Source organism: Arachis ipaensis, chromosome B09 (genome assembly GCF_000816755.2).
Source record: "Arachis ipaensis cultivar K30076 chromosome B09, Araip1.1, whole genome shotgun sequence".
NCBI classification, from domain to species: domain Eukaryota; kingdom Viridiplantae; phylum Streptophyta; class Magnoliopsida; order Fabales; family Fabaceae; genus Arachis; species Arachis ipaensis.
Genome location: NC_029793.2, coordinates 114331714 through 114350820, shown reverse-complemented (window position 1 = coordinate 114350820; position 19107 = coordinate 114331714). Strand labels below are relative to the sequence as shown.

General features: G+C 33.9%; 1 protein-coding gene and 1 pseudogene across 1 annotated transcript; both read left to right on the top strand.

Moving 5' to 3' along the window:
* Window positions 361-5375, top strand: LOC107617263. Its single transcript, XM_021112367.1, has 6 exons — window positions 361-682; window positions 2041-2138; window positions 2272-2650; window positions 2752-2987; window positions 4658-4873; window positions 5088-5375. The coding sequence occupies exons 4-6, from the start codon at window positions 2772-2774 to the stop codon at window positions 5250-5252; spliced, it is 597 nt and encodes a 198-aa protein (XP_020968026.1). The 5' UTR covers window positions 361-682; window positions 2041-2138; window positions 2272-2650; window positions 2752-2771; the 3' UTR covers window positions 5253-5375.
* Window positions 12004-18614, top strand: LOC107617984 (annotated as a pseudogene).

Here is a 19107-nt window from a genome sequence, read left to right as displayed (position 1 = left end):
ATTTATAAGCACTGATAGCCCATCATATAAAAGAAGAAGAAGACTATCTAGTATGACAATGTTGGTGATTATACGAGAGAGTGCAGATAATTATATAGACTTTTAAGCCAAAAAAATATAACTAACCAGATATCTTTTTTGAAATTTAAATTACAAAAACGTGTTATAAATTTTGGATAAATTTAATCTTATTTTTTAAACATAAGATAATGTAACTTTTAGAATTAATTTTTAAAAAGGAATTAATAATTCATTTGAGAAAACAGGAAGGTAAAATCAAATAATGGCCTAATCAGCGAATTATCTGGTAGAGAATAATATGATAGTAATTAAAAATGTTATCTACTTTTTAGGGGTTAGTTTCACCCACCTCTTTGACCACAGCGCTTCCTTCCCCCAAAAATGCGTAAACCGTATTCCAACTTAAACTAAGCTAACAAAACCTGCTAAACAGCTAAACCTAGCATAAGAGCTCCAACCCTCTTCCTCTTTCAAATCCACATTCACCGCCTGACCACCAGCATTTGTCGTCGCCGCCTGCACCAGTGATCATTGGCCATTGTTACATCTACCCCTATTTGTCGCTTGGTCTTCCTGTATCTGTTGGCGTCGCACCCTCGGTCATATTCGCCAATGCAGTCTCCATTGGCATCAATCTAAGGTCACTCATCCAAGAACAAAAGTAAGTATATGAAACCTCTCCTTCACCGGGCACATGCATTTCTTCCTGTAGCTTCCTCCTTTAATGTTGCTGCTTCAGCTTTAGTTATTTCTATTTACGTGACCGAATAATAAGCTTATGTTGGATCAAGTTTTGTTTTTTTTTTTTTATGTTTAACACAATCTATTTTTCCCATCTAATAACATGTACACCCAGAGTTGCCAGATACATTAGATTTCTGTTTATGCATCTCCTCAGTACTTGATATTGGAATATTAAAATTTGGGCACTACTTGTTGTATTCTATAAATTTTTTCTGTGGTTTTATTTGCGGTTTGGTTTTCCTTTCTACTAATGTATTTGTTAGCCTTTTCTTAGTTCAGTGCGCTTAGTCAAGCTTATTTTGAATAACCCCTGATTGTTGCCAACAGGGGAAAAAAAGGAACTAACTTTGAATAAACATTCTCAGAAGCTATATTTTTGCTTACATATGTTAATACATAATGAAAAATCTGCATATATATATATATAAGTGAACTGTTTTGTCTATATACACCCACCACTTCGAACTCATTTAATTCCTAAAGGATCTATATACACGTTCTTGCAAATGCACTTAATAATGAGTGAACTGTTTTGTCTATGGATTATTAATATGTATGTATATGGACATGGTTCTTTAAGGAAGTGCTATGCTGCAATATTCATTTGTCCCTGTCCTTCCATAGACATGGGTCTTTATTGATTTTTGTTTATCCACCGATCCTTTGTGATGCAAATGAAACCTTTTTTTTGTCTTTGTTGCTAATATGGGCCATGTATTTCTAATCTTTAATTATACTAATACATGGTCCGTGTTTGATTACTTACAAGTGACTAAACTCAACACTACTCAGTAAACTAAATTTATTGCAAGTACGAATAAAAGATGTAGATTCGGTTTCTTTTAATTTTCCAAAATTGCACATACTACAAAGAGCAACATTTTTAGTAAGTTGATAAATTGTAAGAATCTCAATAAAATTACTGATTTTCAATCTTTATAGGTAAAATTACTTATTCTTTTAATTTTATTAAGTATTTTTAAATAACTTAGTCAACATTAATATTTGTCTAATTTCATTTCAGGTTCTGTTTTTAGTATTTGATTACTTCAAAAAATCTTACAACAAATAAATATCTTTCAAAAAAGTTCTTCAATCAGATAACGGTACAGAAGCATAGGTTCCTTAGTAAAAGAGAAAACTTAGCTTATAATTTGCATTTTTTTTTAAAAAATATGTGTGTAACAACTGTCTGTTGGTGAAGGTTTGAGTGTTTTGTACTCTTGATTTTATATTTTGTCCATCTCTTACTAATTGTCTAATGACCTTATGCAGTTTAAAAGATTAATCAAATGCCTAGGAAATTTCGGTACACCGCTAGTAGTGCAGCCCGTACTGTTGCTGCCCCTGAGAATCAAACCCAAGCTACTCTGGTGAGTTAAGCAATGATGGCCTGAGCATCCTAAAGTTCAATTGCATTTTAGGATAGATTTTTATTCAATTTAATTTGTGGGTATACTAAAAAAGGTTGGTTGATGTACTACCTAATTTGTTTTTGTACACAAGGATGGAACGACGTATGCTGGAGCTAACACTTCAAGTGCACAGCGACGTGCTAGAGCGCCTCTACTTCCACATTCCCGCAACAATACTCGACAATCTCATGCTAATGCTGTGCCGTTTCGACCTCCGTGCAATGAAAGACGATTGGCTCCGTCGAGTGACATGGGTGACATTCGAGCTCCTGCAATGCGCACGAAGAGTTGGGATCGCGATGAAGATGCAGATGTCTATTCAGAAGATGAAGACTATGACCCAGAGGCGGATGAGGTCGAGTCATTCGATGATCATGTCGACGACTTGTTTGCCACGCATGAAGCTGAACATCGAGGCAATGCTAACAGCCAAAAAAAGGACACCAATTTTTGAGAAGTTGATGTCATTGGTATTATTTTTTGCTCGTATTTTAAGGATCGTATTTAAACTTTTTCTTGAATTATAATTCTCTCTGTAACTACAATATTGTACACTTGTTTCCTCCATTAGAAAATGGCGTGATAAAAAAGATGGATCTCACGGTTAATGAGGCATTAGCACTTCCTCCTGGAAGGAAAATCGTACTCCACCATAACAAAGAGATGCAACAAGTTGGTCAATCAGCTGGCCTATTAAGCAGGTTCTTGGAGAGTTTAGGGGCTGATTTTCAACAATTACTAATTTATGAAGAAAGTTGGAGGACAATGAACAAAGCTATTAAGGAGCACGTGTTTGACCAGTTTAAGGTAATTTTAGAATTATTTTTGAATAGCAAGGCTTTACTACTGCTTGAAGTTGGATTTACGTCGATCAACTGTAATTCAATTGTAAAATTTTTCATTTTGTTTCTCTTAAATCGATAGAACAAGGGGAAGATTAATACACACACCCATGAATATCAACCTTGCAAATTAGAGGATAATATGTTATATATATATTTAACTTCTATTTAACCCTCTCTAAATTAGAGGATAATTTACCCCTTATAACATATCTTTACATTATTAACGGAAATAAAATTGATTGACTTATCATAATTATTTTTAACACTTAATCTAACTTAAATTTGGTTAATTTAAGTAATTAATCATAATCTAACTTTTTTGTAAATTATAAAAATTAGTAAAAAATTTAAAATTAATAATGATGTAAGTTACCCATCACTGGACTATTTAATTAGTTCATCCTTTCACATCAAAATCTTAATATATGTGAGACAAGTATCCCTTAACTAGCTATTATTTTTTTTTCTTTTTGTTAAATCAAATTGTAAAAAAAAAATATAGTAGTTGCATAAGTGGAATCCGTTACCCAAATATTGAAGTTAACATGTCTCTATATAATTAAATTGTAATTCTTGATGAAGATAATTAACAGTTCAAATTTTATAAATTAACATTTCTCCTTTTATTAATTAAATTAACAGTTAATAGAATTTTATATTAACAATTAACTAATATGGGTGTATATTTATTCGTTGGAGTCCACATGTTTCCATACATACTGTCTAGAACTGTACTTGAAAGGGAAAATTGAATTATTATTTTCTTTCCCAATTTTTATGCAAATGCAAGCAAAAAACTAATTTAAATTTGCTTAAATGTGAAAAGAGAATACAAAAATTTCATTACAGACGTGATTGGTTGATGATTTTGTGATTCAGTCCTCAGTATAGTACAAAAGATCTTCATCATGCATCTTATTATGTTATGTGTTGTACAGGTATTAATTTCCTCACATTAAATAGTAAATTTCAATGTCTCTTTACTATTACTGAATCTAAAGCATTCAGATTAGAGAATATGGTTAACATATATTGAATATATGTTATAATAATATGATGAGTGTCATTACCAGCATCCTTTGTTTAATTTGGAAATTAATTGAGCTTGATAGTTCCACTGTTTTGGGTATGAGCGTTTGATTAGATTAACTAACAACCTATTGTAGGTTATATTTGTTATTTTAAACCATGCTTGTATAAGCTAGAACCTACCAGAAAATGCTTAAAACATAATACACCTTTGCAAGTAATTTATGTATAATCAAATTATATGCAGAAATGTAGTTACTTACTTAGAATCTATAAGCTAAGAAATTCAGGATGAATAGTTATATATAAGATTGAAATACATAGAGGAAAAAGATAGCAAATACGTTATACTTACCGTATACCATCCTTAAGAATTATTGAAGTTGTTTTCTGAATTTACATATTAAAGGGAACATCAAGAAGAGTAGTTTAACGATGGTAAAAATTTTCTAAAGGATTGCATCATCCACGTAAAAAAGATTGCAGAAAAAAATAGAAACCAATAAGAGTTAGATTAATGCGGTCATTTTGGAATTCTACACCATGTGTAAGATTAGTAACATTAATTGATTTTGATTTACTTATTATGTGAAATGTTTGTAGCGAGTCTTTCACTATGAGGACGATGGAGGAAGAAGAATAAAGCGGATAATCATACAAAGGATAGGAAGAAACTGGAAGAACACAAGAAATAATTTGTTCCATAAGTTTTATGATAGTAGAAGGACTTTTGAGCAAGATGCCAACCATAAACCATCAGGAATAGATGCAAATCACTGGAAGTGGTTTCTTGAATATCGGTTGAAGGATTCAACAAAGGTAACAAATATTCAATCGGTATTTCATTCTATTCATTTTAAAACTCTCTGAATTATTGCTAGATATGTTATATTTGTTGTGATAGTAGAAAAATTTCTACCCAAAATACATTTACCTTATGTTTTTTTCCTAAAATTGTTCATGGCTATTTCATAGACCTTAAACATATTAAATTATCCCATTCACATTTATGTTCTTGATTTTTTATTTGTAGGAGAAGTGCAGAAAAAATACCGCAAACTGTTCAAAGCAACGTTACACACATACTGGAGGTTCTAAAACATTGGCCAGGAAAAGACACAAAGAAGTAATCAATAACAGTAATTCAATTTTAGATTTTTGCTTAATTTTTTGTAATATAGAGTTTTTGATTAGGTGAATTTCTGCTTCTAATTTGGCTTGAATTTGGAATTTGATGCTACTGAGGATGTTCTTCTGCTTTTGTGCATCTGCTTCTGGGTGTTCTTCTGCGTTTGAGGAAGAAGATGGGTGTTGAGGAAGAAGAGGGGAGGGAGGGAGGGGTATTTTCGTCCGACGGACGATTTTAAAACAAACTTAAACTTTGGGGACCATTTTGTAGCAAAAAAAAAAGTTAGGGACGAAAATTTTCGACCCCTACGTTAGGGACCAAAATCGAACTTAACCCTATTAGTTATTATAAGACTATAAGTTAATGTTTTATGTTTAAAATGCATAAGATTTTAGACTAATACATAATATTGTGTTATTTATATTGATTTAAATATTTGGTGTTATTAGACAATATTAGTATTTATTATGGTTATGCTTTAATTTTAGAGAAGAGTTGGTTCTTGTTATACTTTTCTAAGTGAATTTTACCATGTCAAATAATGGTTGAAATCTTGAAAATTTGGATATTTTCACATGCTAGCTTATAAGAAGGGTATCAAGGTAATGTAATATTAACAGTCCGGTTTTTACCCAGTATAATCGTGGCCCAAAAGTGTATAGGTTTCATCGGGTCTAGGGCGGGTTCGGGTCTAATAAATAGGCCCGTTATATATTTCGGGTCGGGTCTGGGTCACATCAAACCCGGTTTTTACCCGACCCATGCACACCCCTAATTAGAACAACTGATTTTCAGAAGATGGCATTTTGCAGCGGTTACTAACCGCTGCAATCTCCAAGTACTCTAGTTTACTGTTTAGTAGCGGTTAAAACCGCCGCAAAAACATATCGCGGCAAAATACCATCTAGTAGCGGTTATTCCAGTGGTTATCTATTAACCTCTGCTAACCGTTTAGCCGTACGCTATCTTCTAGCGGATTTACAACCGCTGCTATCTCTTCTGTAGCGGTTAAAAACCGCTGCTAACTGGCTAAATAACCGCTGCTATCTGCCGGTTCTCTTGTAGTTATTGATATAGTATGTTAAATGATATTATAATATATACTTAATTGTCTTAATTGGGTATTAATGTGATAAGTTTATGAAATTAGATCAAATCAATAATAAATTAAGAGATTTGAATGTCTCAAGGTCTTCTTAATTTAAAATTGATTTGATCTAATTATATACAGTTATTATGTTAACAGGTAATTAGAACTATTAAGAATATATTATAGTCTGTGTGTTAATAATGAAAATAACAGAAAGACTAATATGATTAATTTAAAATTGTTGAAGTACGAAATTAAAAAATTTTTTGAAAAAAAGAACGAATGACAAATTTAATCATGAGAAATGTTAGGGGGTTATTATAATTGATTGTTTTTGACAATTATTTAATGAATCATTAATTCAATTTTTTTAGTTTAATTTGTTTTAGTTTAGTAATTTTATAATATACTTTATTTTATATTTTAAACATTAATAACTAATTAATGACCAAATTAATAAAAGTTGTCTAGCATTCCTCTGTAACCATTGGACTAAATATTTTTACAGTTATGCTACACATACAAGTCTTTTTGGCTTACAAGTCTTACAACTTGGGCCAAACTCAACAGAAGCTACGCTCACCCACAAAACTGTGTTAACACGTGCATTACGCTTCCAAAGCGCTCCTTCACCATTATGAATGACTCTTCTTCTTCTTCCTCGATGAAAACCACAACTATTATTTTTTCGCGTTTCCTCTCCTCCTCCTTTTCTTCCTTCTTCTTCTCCTTTTTTCTTTGTGTTTCTCCTCCTTTTTCTTTGCGTGTTTCATCTTCATCGTCATGTTTCTCCTTCTTCTTCTTTTGATTTTATAACATTATATATTTTTTTCTTCTTTTTTGATTTTTTTCTCCCAAAAAGAATTATGAGAATATGAAATAAGAAGATGAAGAAGAAGAAATAGCAGAAGATGGGGAGGAGGAAGATGAAGAGTTCTGAATTATGCAGAACTTATCAGAATAAAAATACACCCAAATTTGTTGCAAATACAAAAATGAGTTATGCTACGTGTACACTAAAATCAGCCACCAAAGTATACTGGAATACAAATATACATTGAAAATAAATTAAAGCACGCATATATTTATACACAAATACATTGGTGGCTGATTTTAGTGGCTGAAGTGTACAAATAGCATTCTTATACAAAAAAATATTTTCTCTAATGCTACATTTTTTCTTCTTCTTCTTTTTCTTATTTCTTTCTTTCTTTTAGTTAAATGAATGTAAGTTCATTCTCTTCCAAGTAATGTTGGAACATTATATGTTTCTTCTTCTTCTTTGTTTGATTTTTTTATTTTTGTTCTTATTAAGAGAGTAAAACAAGAAGAAACTTGACAAGGTAAATGGTACGCGGAATCGTGATTATACTTTAATTATGTAAAATTCATTGCTCTTTCTTTCCCTGGAAATGGCGCCAAAAACATGATGCCAAGACCATGGTTCACAACTCCGTGTAACTAACCAGCAAGTGCACTGGGTCGTCCAAGTAATACCTTACGTGAGTAAGGGTCGAATCCCACGGAGATTGTCGGTATGAAGCAAGCTATGGTCACCTTGCAAATCTCAGTTAGGCAGATATAAATTGATAATGGTGTTTTCGAATAATAAATAATAGAATAGGGATAGAGGTACTTATGTAAATCATTGGTAGGAATTTCAGATAAGCGAATGGAGATGCTTTTCGTTCCTCTGAACCTCTGCTTTCCTGCTATCTTCATCCAATCAGTCTTACTCCTTTCCATGGCTGGCTTTATGTGATACATCACCACTGTCAATGGCTACTTTTGGTCATCTCTCGGAAAAATGATCCAATACCCTGTCATGGCACGGCTAATCGTCTGAAGGCATCACCCTTGTCAATGGCTTCATCTTATTCTCTCAGTGAAAATGGTCAACGCACCCTGTCACAGCACGGCTATTCATCTGTCGGTTCTCGATCATGCTGGAATAGGATTTACTATCCTTTTGCGTCTGTCACTAACGCCCCGCAATCGCGAGTTTGGAGCTCGTCACAGTCATCCAATCATTGAATCCTACTCGGAATACCATAGACAAGGTTTAGACCTTCCGGATTCTCTTGGATGCCGCCATTATTCTAGCTTACGCCACGAAGATTCTGGTTAGGAGATCTAAGAGATACTCATTCAATCTAATGTAGAACGGAAGTGGTTGTCAGGCACGCGTTCATAGGGAATGATGATGATTGTCACGTTCATCACATTCAGGTTGAAGTGCGAATAAATATCTTAGAAGCGAAATAAGATGAATTGAATAGAAAACAGTAGTACTTTGCATTAATCTTTGAGGAACAGCAGAGCTCCACACCTTAATCTATGGAGTGTAGAAACTCTACCGTTAAAAATACATAAGTGAAAGTCCAGGCATGGCCGAGATGGCCAGCCCTCAAAACGTGATCACAGGATCAAATACAATCCAGGATTCAAAGATGGTCGTGTGCTTGGGCTGAGCTTGAGTGTTGCACGTGTAGAGGTCCTTTCTGGAGTTGAACGCCAGCTTTTGTGCCAGTTTGGGCGTTCAACTCTGGTTTTGGCTCCTTTTCTGGCGCTGGACGCCAGATTTGGGCAGAGAGCTGGCGTTGAACGCCAGTTTGCGTCATTTATTCTTGGCCAAAATATGGACTATTATATATTTCTGGAATGCCCTGGATGTCTACTTTCCAACGCAATTGGAAGCGCGCCATTTCGAGTTTTGTAGCTCCAGAAAATCCACTTTGAGTGTAGGGAGGTCAGAATCCAACAGCATCAGCAGTCCTTCTTCAACCTCTGAATCTGATTTCTGCTCAAGTCCCTCAATTTCAGCTAGAAAATACTTGAAATCATAGAAAAACACACGAACTCATAGTAAAGTCCAGAAATGTGAATTTAACATAAAAACTAATGAAAACATCCCTAAAAGTAACTAGATCCTACTAAAAACATACTAAAAGCAATGTCAAAAAGCGTATAAATTATCCGCTCATCAGTAAACAAAAAGAAAAAGATGAATAAGAAAAGAAGAAGAAGAAGATGGTGATGATGATGAAAAAAATAAGAAGCAACAGAAGATGAGGAGGAGAAAGAGGAAGAGTTCTAAATTATGCAAAACTTATCAGAATAAAAATACACCCAAATATCTTCGTGTTACACCCAAATATCTTTGTTTTACATCCAAATTTGCTGTAAATACAGAAATGAGTGATGCTACGTGTACACTAAAATCAGCTACCAAAGTCAGCCACCAGTATAAAATACATACTAGAATACAAATATACATTGAAAATAAATTAAAGCACACATGTATTTATACACAAATACATTGGTAGCTGATTTTAGTAGTTGATTTTAGTGTACAAATAGTATTTTTGTACAAAAAAATATTTTCTCTAATGCTGCATTTTTTTCTTCTTCTTCTTTTCCTTGTTTCTTTCTTTCTTTTAGTTAAATGAATATAATTTCATCCTCTTCCAAGTAATTTTGCAGCATTATGTATTTCTTCTTCTTCTTTGTTTGATATTTTTGTTTTTATCCTTATTAAAAGAGTAAAACAAGAAAAAACTTGACAAGGTAAAACAAAAAGAAAAAGATGAATAAGAAAAAAAGAAGAAGATGATGGTGATGATGATGATGAAAAAAAAAAGAAGCAGCAGCAGAAGATGAGGAGGATGAAGAAGAAGAGTTCTGAATTATGCAGAACTTATTAGAATAAAAATACACCAAAATATATTCGTTTTACACCCAAATATCTTCATATTACACCCAAATTTACTGCAAATACATAAATGAGTTATGCTACGTGTACACTAAAATCAGCCACCAAATCAGCTACCAGTATAAAATACATACTGGAATACAAATATACATTGAAAATAAATTAAAGCACACATGTATTTATACACAAATACATTGGTGGATGATTTTTGTGGTTGATTTTAGTGTACAAATAGCATTTTTGTACAGAAAAATATTTTCTCTAATGCTGCATTTTTTTCTTCTTCTTTTTTCCTTATTTCTTTCTTTCTTTTAGTTAAATGAATGTAAGTTCATCCTCTTCCAAGTAATTTTACAACATTATGTGTTTCTTCTTCTTCTTTGTTTGATTTTTTAGCTTTTATTTTCGTTAAGAGAGTAAAAACATACAAGAAGAAACTTGAGAAGGTAAAACAAAAAGGAAAAGATGAATAAAAGAAAAAAAAGAAGAAGATAGTGATGATGATGAAAAAAAAAAGAAGCAGAAGATGAGGAGGAGGAAGAGGAAGAGTTTTAAGATATGCAGAACTTATCAGAATAAAAATACTCCCAAAATTCTTACAAATACATCCAAATATCTTCGTCTTTCACTCAAATATTTTCGTGTTACACCCAAATTTGCTGCAAATACAGAAAGATGTTTCCTCTAATGCTACATTTTTTTCTTCTGAATTGAACCACACCTCAACCACTTGATTGGATTCAAAACAATAAAAAAGTTTTCGATTTTCCTACTTCAAATCCAGCTGAGGGATTTGTCTTCTCGGTCGGAGATATTTTCAATTTCCATTTTTTCTCTATGCTACATGTAATCAATTGATTCTTAATTTTGTTTATCTTTTTATTTGTGCTCCGAACTCTTGTAGAAAAACCTGCAGCCTTCGCATAATCCTTGTAGAATTTTGCAGCATCTTTAAGGGTGTTAAAGGTCATCCCAACCTTGGATACAAACTGCTCATCAACACCATAGATTTGTTGCAAAATACACCCAAAATACACCATATTAAAACAAGCATAAACTATAGAATACAAATACAACTATAAAACCATCATAAAAAAATAACAAAAATTATATTCATGAATCATCAATAAATAGAAACTAAAACAATTCAACTAAAACAATAAGATAATTCACCCTCAGTGAGATGAAAAGTCATAACTGTAAATACACCCAAACTTTCCTGAAATACACCAAAATATTTTTTATTTACACCCCTGATATAAAATGCAGAAAATTCATCAGAACTAGTACATTAGAATCAATTCAAACAAGGAACAATGAACAGCAAATTTCACAGACAAGGTTCACGCATTATTCAGCTACACAATCATAAACTACTAACTGGATTCAAATTCAGATTCAATTATTAATTGGAATTAAACCACACCTTAGGAACTTCATTGAATTCAAATTCAAAATTCACTTCGCTCTGGTTCAGTTGATAATCTGAAGTTGAATCATCCATTATCTTCAAAACGATTTCAGAGCTTGATTTCAGAAACAATGGAAAACGAGAAAAACGAAGAAAGAGAATAGCGAGAGAAACTTACGTAAACAATGAAGGAGAAGGGAGAGAGAAACGCACAAAAGAGATCGAAGAGAGAAGGGAAGAAAACGCAGAAGGAATTCAAAAAAGGAAACGATATCCTTTCGAAAAAAGAAGTTATATATTCGTGCGTTGATTGATTGGAAAATCTATTAGGGAGGCGCGTGAAATGTACGTGCCATAAGAGGCGCGTTTTAGGGATTAGGAATTTTCAGAACTTATATAACTTGTATAGTAAAAAGACTTGTATGTAGACATTAATTCATATTTTTAAATATTAATAACTAATTGAATAGAAATAATTTGATTGGTGTGTACGCAAAAAGGGGTTGAACAAAATAAACCCAGGATGGCATTGAATTCCCCATAAAATAGGTTTGGATTTTGGAATAAGGGCCAGGTATTTGCATAAATCATGAAATCCAAAGTCCAAACGCACCCAAAAGGCCAAAACCCTAATCTTTTAAAACCCGTTCTCCCCACTCTTCACTCCTCACTCTCTCACTCTCATATCCAAAATGGCAAGGGCTCTTGCCTCACGCCTCTTCGTCATGCGCCTCTTCTCCACCACCGCCGCCGCCGTTCCCAGACCTCCCTCTCTTCTTCCGCGCCGCTCCCTCATTTCTCCTCATACCGCTCGCCCCCTATTCCCGGCGCTCTTTCCCGCCGCCAGATTCGGCGGGATCCGGTGCCGAGTGAACCGCGCCGGCGGAGGTGGAGACTCGGCTTACTCTCCCCTGAACTCTGGGTCGTCGTCGTCGTTCAGCGACCGCCCTCCTACCGAGATGGCGCCTCTGTTCCCGGGATGCGACTACCAGCACTGGCTTATCGTCATGGACAAGCCAGGTGGCGAAGGTGCCACCAAGCAGCAGATGATCGATTGCTATGTCCAAACCCTCGCCAAAGTCCTTGGCAGGTGAACAAAAAAAAAATATTTTTCTTTACTTTTTTTTTATTTGGGGATTTCTGAAGTTCTTTAGAGTCATTTCTGTGTCGGATTTAGTGATATATTGTTGTGACTTTTGTCCAATGAAAATGGGAACTTCTGTTACGCTTTTATTGTTGGGTGTCGGGAGAAGAATGTTTGCCCTTGTGAATTTTTTTTAATTTCTTTTGGAATGACGGTGTCTGTTTCGGTTTCATGACTTGTTTGGTTTATAATGGTAACATTATATGTGATTCACGGACGTTTTATATTTTTGATTTGATTTTCAGCGAAGAGGAAGCGAAGAAGAAGATTTACAACGTCTCGTGTGAGAGGTACTTTGGATTTGGGTGCGAGATTGACGAGGAGACATCTAATAAGCTAGAAGGTTTATAGTTTGTTACTGCAAACATTTGAGTGGCTGAGTTATACTGATTTTTCTTGTAGTGTTACCTTTCGTTATGCTCAATGTTTTCATTTCTATGCTTAGGGGTGACTGGAGTTCTGTTCGTCCTCCCAGATTCGTATGTTGATCCTGAACATAAGGACTATGGTGGTGAGCATCCAATCTAATCCAAACCTCTCTTATTTGATTGTGAAATTGGGTTTCTTCTCATGGAGTAATATAGTGTGATAACTGATGTGTACTTACAACGACTATATATTTTGTTCATTTTTATATTATGCTGCAATGCATATTATACGATTGTGTGCATTTTCATTTGAAAATCTGGCTTTAGCCTTGGTGTTTTCATGTTTCCGATATTAATTTTTCTGAATGATACAAGTCCATTTAAAAAGAAGCTATATTTGCCTTGATACAATATTTAGCTCATTTTGTATTGGACTTAAACCAAATGTCTCTCTTTACTATTCTGTGCTTTTGTATGCTTTGTGGAGATGCAGATCAGTGGAGCTGAAACATATTTCTGAAATCAGATTTTGTGTAGTCTTTATGATATGGTTGAGTGTTTCATAGATGCATAATGCTTTTTTCCCTCTGGAGTTATTGGGTGTTTTCATTTTGCTTTTATTTATTTATTTTTCTTAAATATGCCAGTCCATTTCAAAGAAGCTAGATTGTCTTATAACTTATCTAGCTTATTATATAAATATATATATGGACTTACATCAAATGTCTCTCTTTACTATTCTGCACTTTATATACTCTGGAGATGCAGATCAGTGGAGATGAAACATATTTTTACTATCAGGCTTTGTATAGTCTTTATTATGCCTCTTTATAACTTATCAAAGACTGTTTACCTTATGGAGATGGGTTATGTCTGCACTGAATTATAAAACCAAAAACACTTGTATACTCACATGTGTGATTCTCAGTTTACATGCCTCAAACCATGACTTGATGGTTGCAAATTGATTTTCAAATTCATTTCAGCAAGTTTAGTAAAATCGTGTTTCATGCTATTTTTAGTCTCAAACCATGGTTTGAGCTGATTCTAAATAAGGTTGTATTTCCTCTGCCTTCCTCTCCTTGTGAGTAGACAATTACTCGAATGACCAGGCACACTAATTAATATCTTTCCAAGGACCACTAATCAAAGGCCAAATGTCCTATTAAAGTCCATCTTGGCAAAGTTAATAACTCTATTAATGTCTAGCTTTGAATGCTTTATGGTCTGACATGACAATTTCCCTCCTCCTGTTTTGTTGTTCCATTAAGTTATGCAGTTGTGAAATTGTTGGAGTTGATACTTAATAGTTAAGACTTGGCTCTTCTACTGACTTGTAGTGCTAGCATTCCTTTTCTTCTCCAGACCTGTTCGGAAACTGGTATTCTTACATTTTAAATGCAGTTTGTGTAACACCCCTTTCTTCTACATGTTTCCCTTCATTGGCAGTCCATCTTGGCAAAACTAGTAACTCTCTCCGATTTATGTCTAGTTTTGAATGCTAATGGACTGAGAGAAAACTCACTCTTCCTGTTTTGTTGTTCCGCTACTTTATGGAATTGCATAATCATTGGAGTTGATACACTTAGTAATATAATTGGCTCTTCTCTAGTCCCATAGTGGTATTCCTGTTCTTATTTCAATATGATACTGTTCTGTGTTGTCAATCAGGATTCACTTATGAATGAATCATGCAATTCTCTGTTTCTTATTTCCTGTCTTCTCCAACCCACCTCTCTGATGTGAATCCAACAATCTAACCGGATAGGAGACAATATTTTCCCCTCTCAGCTTTCTCCCTACATTTTTCAACTCATTCTTACAATTGCAATGTTATCTAGCATGTAGATTCCTAACAGAGAGACCACTTACATATTTTTATTGTTTATACTTGAAATGTCTTTACCTAAAGATAATTATAGTATTCTTGTGTGGAGAGACTCATGTAAGCGCATTCCATTAACAAAATGATTATATCAGCAGTCCATCTTGGCAAAGCTAATAGCACTCTGGGCAATGTCTAGCTTTTGAATGCTAATGGACTAACAAAAAATATTGCTCCTTTTCTGTTTTCTAGTTCATGGAATTGCAGAACTGTTGGAGTTTATATACAATAACTTGATCTCTCTCCTATGCCAGTAGTGCTAACATGTTTGAAATTACAAGTAGAGTAATGTTGAATATTGCATGTATTTTATCTTTTTGACTTGAAATATCTTGAATAAAAATGGTTGTGTCTGCAGTCCATCTTGGCAAAGCTAATAGCTCTCTGGGTAATGTCTAGCTTTGAATGCTAATGGACTAACATAAAATATCTCTCCTCCTTCTGTTTTCCTAATTTATGGATTTGCAGAATTATTGGAGTTGATACATATAGAATAACCTGATATATACTCTGGAGATGCAGATCAGTGGAGATGAAACATATTTTTACTATCAGGCTTTGTATAGTCTTTATTATGCCTCTTTATAACTTATCAAAGACTGTTTACCTTATGGAGATGGGTTATGTCTGCACTGAATTATAAAACCAAAAACACTTGTATACTCACATGTGTGATTCTCAGTTTACATGCCTCAAACCATGACTTGATGGTTGCAAATTGATTTTCAAATTCATTTCAGCAAGTTTAGTAAAATCGTGTTTCATGCTATTTTTAGTCTCAAACCATGGTTTGAGCTGATTCTAAATAAGGTTGTATTTCCTCTGCCTTCCTCTCCTTGTGAGTAGACAATTACTCGAATGACCAGGCACACTAATTAATATCTTTCCAAGGACCACTAATCAAAGGCCAAATGTCCTATTAAAGTCCATCTTGGCAAAGTTAATAACTCTATTAATGTCTAGCTTTGAATGCTTTATGGTCTGACATGACAATTTCCCTCCTCCTGTTTTGTTGTTCCATTAAGTTATGCAGTTGTGAAATTGTTGGAGTTGATACTTAATAGTTAAGACTTGGCTCTTCTACTGACTTGTAGTGCTAGCATTCCTTTTCTTCTCCAGACCTGTTCGGAAACTGGTATTCTTACATTTTAAATGCAGTTTGTGTAACACCCCTTTCTTCTACATGTTTCCCTTCATTGGCAGTCCATCTTGGCAAAACTAGTAACTCTCTCCGATTTATGTCTAGTTTTGAATGCTAATGGACTGAGAGAAAACTCACTCTTCCTGTTTTGTTGTTCCGCTACTTTATGGAATTGCATAATCATTGGAGTTGATACACTTAGTAATATAATTGGCTCTTCTCTAGTCCCATAGTGGTATTCCTGTTCTTATTTCAATATGATACTGTTCTGTGTTGTCAATCAGGATTCACTTATGAATGAATCATGCAATTCTCTGTTTCTTATTTCCTGTCTTCTCCAACCCACCTCTCTGATGTGAATCCAACAATCTAACCGGATAGGAGACAATATTTTCCCCTCTCAGCTTTCTCCCTACATTTTTCAACTCATTCTTACAATTGCAATGTTATCTAGCATGTAGATTCCTAACAGAGAGACCACTTACATATTTTTATTGTTTATACTTGAAATGTCTTTACCTAAAGATAATTATAGTATTCTTGTGTGGAGAGACTCATGTAAGCGCATTCCATTAACAAAATGATTATATCAGCAGTCCATCTTGGCAAAGCTAATAGCACTCTGGGCAATGTCTAGCTTTTGAATGCTAATGGACTAACAAAAAATATTGCTCCTTTTCTGTTTTCTAGTTCATGGAATTGCAGAACTGTTGGAGTTTATATACAATAACTTGATCTCTCTCCTATGCCAGTAGTGCTAACATGTTTGAAATTACAAGTAGAGTAATGTTGAATATTGCATGTATTTTATCTTTGAAATATCAAATATCTTGAATAAAAATGGTTGTGTCTGCAGTCCATCTTGGCAAAGCTAATAGCTCTCTGGGTAATGTCTAGCTTTGATGGACTAACAGAAATGTAAGATAGTGCATAGTGCTTGATAGAATTCTTGCTAGAAACTAGGAGGGAGACATGCAAAGAAAAAAACACACCAATAACGTAGATGGAAAATATCCTCTTTTGGGTTAACGTTGAACCCGTGTATTTATAGTTTCTACTTGAAATGTCATGTAAAAGATAGTGCTTGATAGAATTCTTGCTAGAAACTAGGAGGGAGACATGCAAAGAAAAAAACACACCAATAACGTAGATGGAAAGGAAAAGATATCCTCTTAAAACCAAATGAAAAAAGACGAAAACAAAAACCATAGACTTCAATGGAACATAGCTTTCCAATCTCTAATCATGTCTAAGGAGGAAAGTCCTCTGAAAAGTCCATATGCTTTATACACCGCATAGATGCTAAATGCCTAATTCTATCCCTAACAATAACTTTTCCTGAGGATCTATCACTGGAGGTATGTTGATTGTGTTCTAGCCATATACTCCATATAGTGGCATATATTACACATTGCCACAATGACTTTACCTCTTTCTTTCTCCCAAAACTTGAAACCTCATCAAAAGAAACTGATCTAGTGATGTGGGACACACCCAAGATTCTCCAAAAATGTCGAACGCATAATTGCACAAAGAAATGCCATAGGGCAGCGTAAAAGCAATGTGAGACTGTTTGAGTCTCCCCAAACACAACACATTTGGGGAAATGTCCTTATGTGATCTTCTAGGCCAGTAATGCCAAATTTTTTAAAAATGCTAATTAACATAGAATATCCCTCTTCTACATAAAATGTCTCTTAAAGGTAATGATCATCAAATTACTCTTGCTAAATGGCAGCAGCGAGCAGTCCATCTTGGCAAAGCTAATAACACTCTGAGTAATGTCTAGCTTTGAATGCTAATGGACTAACATAAAATTTCTCTCCTGCTGTTCTGCTTCACAAATTTTATGTAGTTGCAGAATTATATTGGAGTTGATAAACAGCAAAACTTGATATCTTGTTTTTGTTTGGTTGCAATTACGGTTGAATGCCATTATAATAATAAAATATTGAATTCTGTATAGTTTCTTAAGTTCATAGTTCCAGTAAGACGTCTTGATCCTTGTATATCTGTGTTTGCACTAATTTCGAATCTTGCAGTGTCCTTGATTTATATGCAAATGTTGTCCCCTTTTTTTTTTTAAAAAAAAAAATCTGTTTGGGATATCTCTGATCAGTGGTACTAAAATCCACATCAAGCCACTGCAACTGTGAAAATTTCTTAACATTTGTTCATCTTATTGATTTCTGCTATCAAGGTTCTCCACTTTCTCATAATAATGATATCCATAGGTTAATTATTGTATTAAAATTGAGTTGGTGCAGGTGAATTATTTGTGAATGGAGAGATAGTTCAGAGGTCACCTGAAAGACAGAGAAGGGTGGAGCCACAACCACAAAGGCATCAGGATAGGCCAAGATACAATGACAGAACAAGGTATGTTCGCCGAAAAGAAAACACGCGCTAAAGAACAAGAGCCAGTTTGTGATGGGTGTATATATAATATCATGCAATTGCTGCATGCACAAATATTAGTGCTGCATTTGGATGCATAATCAGTTTCAAGCCACTGGACAGTGCTTGTAGTTGAACCTTATCACTCTATCTGTTGTAGCTTTCTATCTTATCAGTTGTTATCAACAGAATCTTGAACATTTAATTAGTCTCTAATGCCATGGCTTTCTTTAGGTTTTGTTTGACAGAGAAAAGTATTCCTGGATATTTATTTTTTTGGTGTTATTCTTCTATTTAATTAACCATTAGTATGCTGAATCCGATCCCATGCACGGGAGAAATTTTAGCAAATAAAATAATTTAATTGAGATTGATTAATCATTAAATAACATCGAATCAATCTCAAACTTTTAAATAAGAATAACATCTCTTAAGAAAAGTTTCGTAGATATTTATTGTTCAATAGTTTTTTTAATACTTATTTTCAACTTTTACATCTAACTGAATAAAAATGGTCTATTTTTTTGAGTTTTTCTTACTTTGCTATTATTTAGAATCGCAATGAAAATTTGGTAGTCGAATAATTCAACACTTATGGATAGATTAATTACAGAAAAGCAGCAGATATCGCAAGATCTCGGATCACATCAGCATCAATACCAAGTACTTTTGTTAAAAGATCTAAAAAATATCATGCTTCGTGTTGTTGTAATATACTTAAATGCCACATTTTTTGTACTGTGCATTTTCTGTATTATATGTAGGCCACTGAGAAA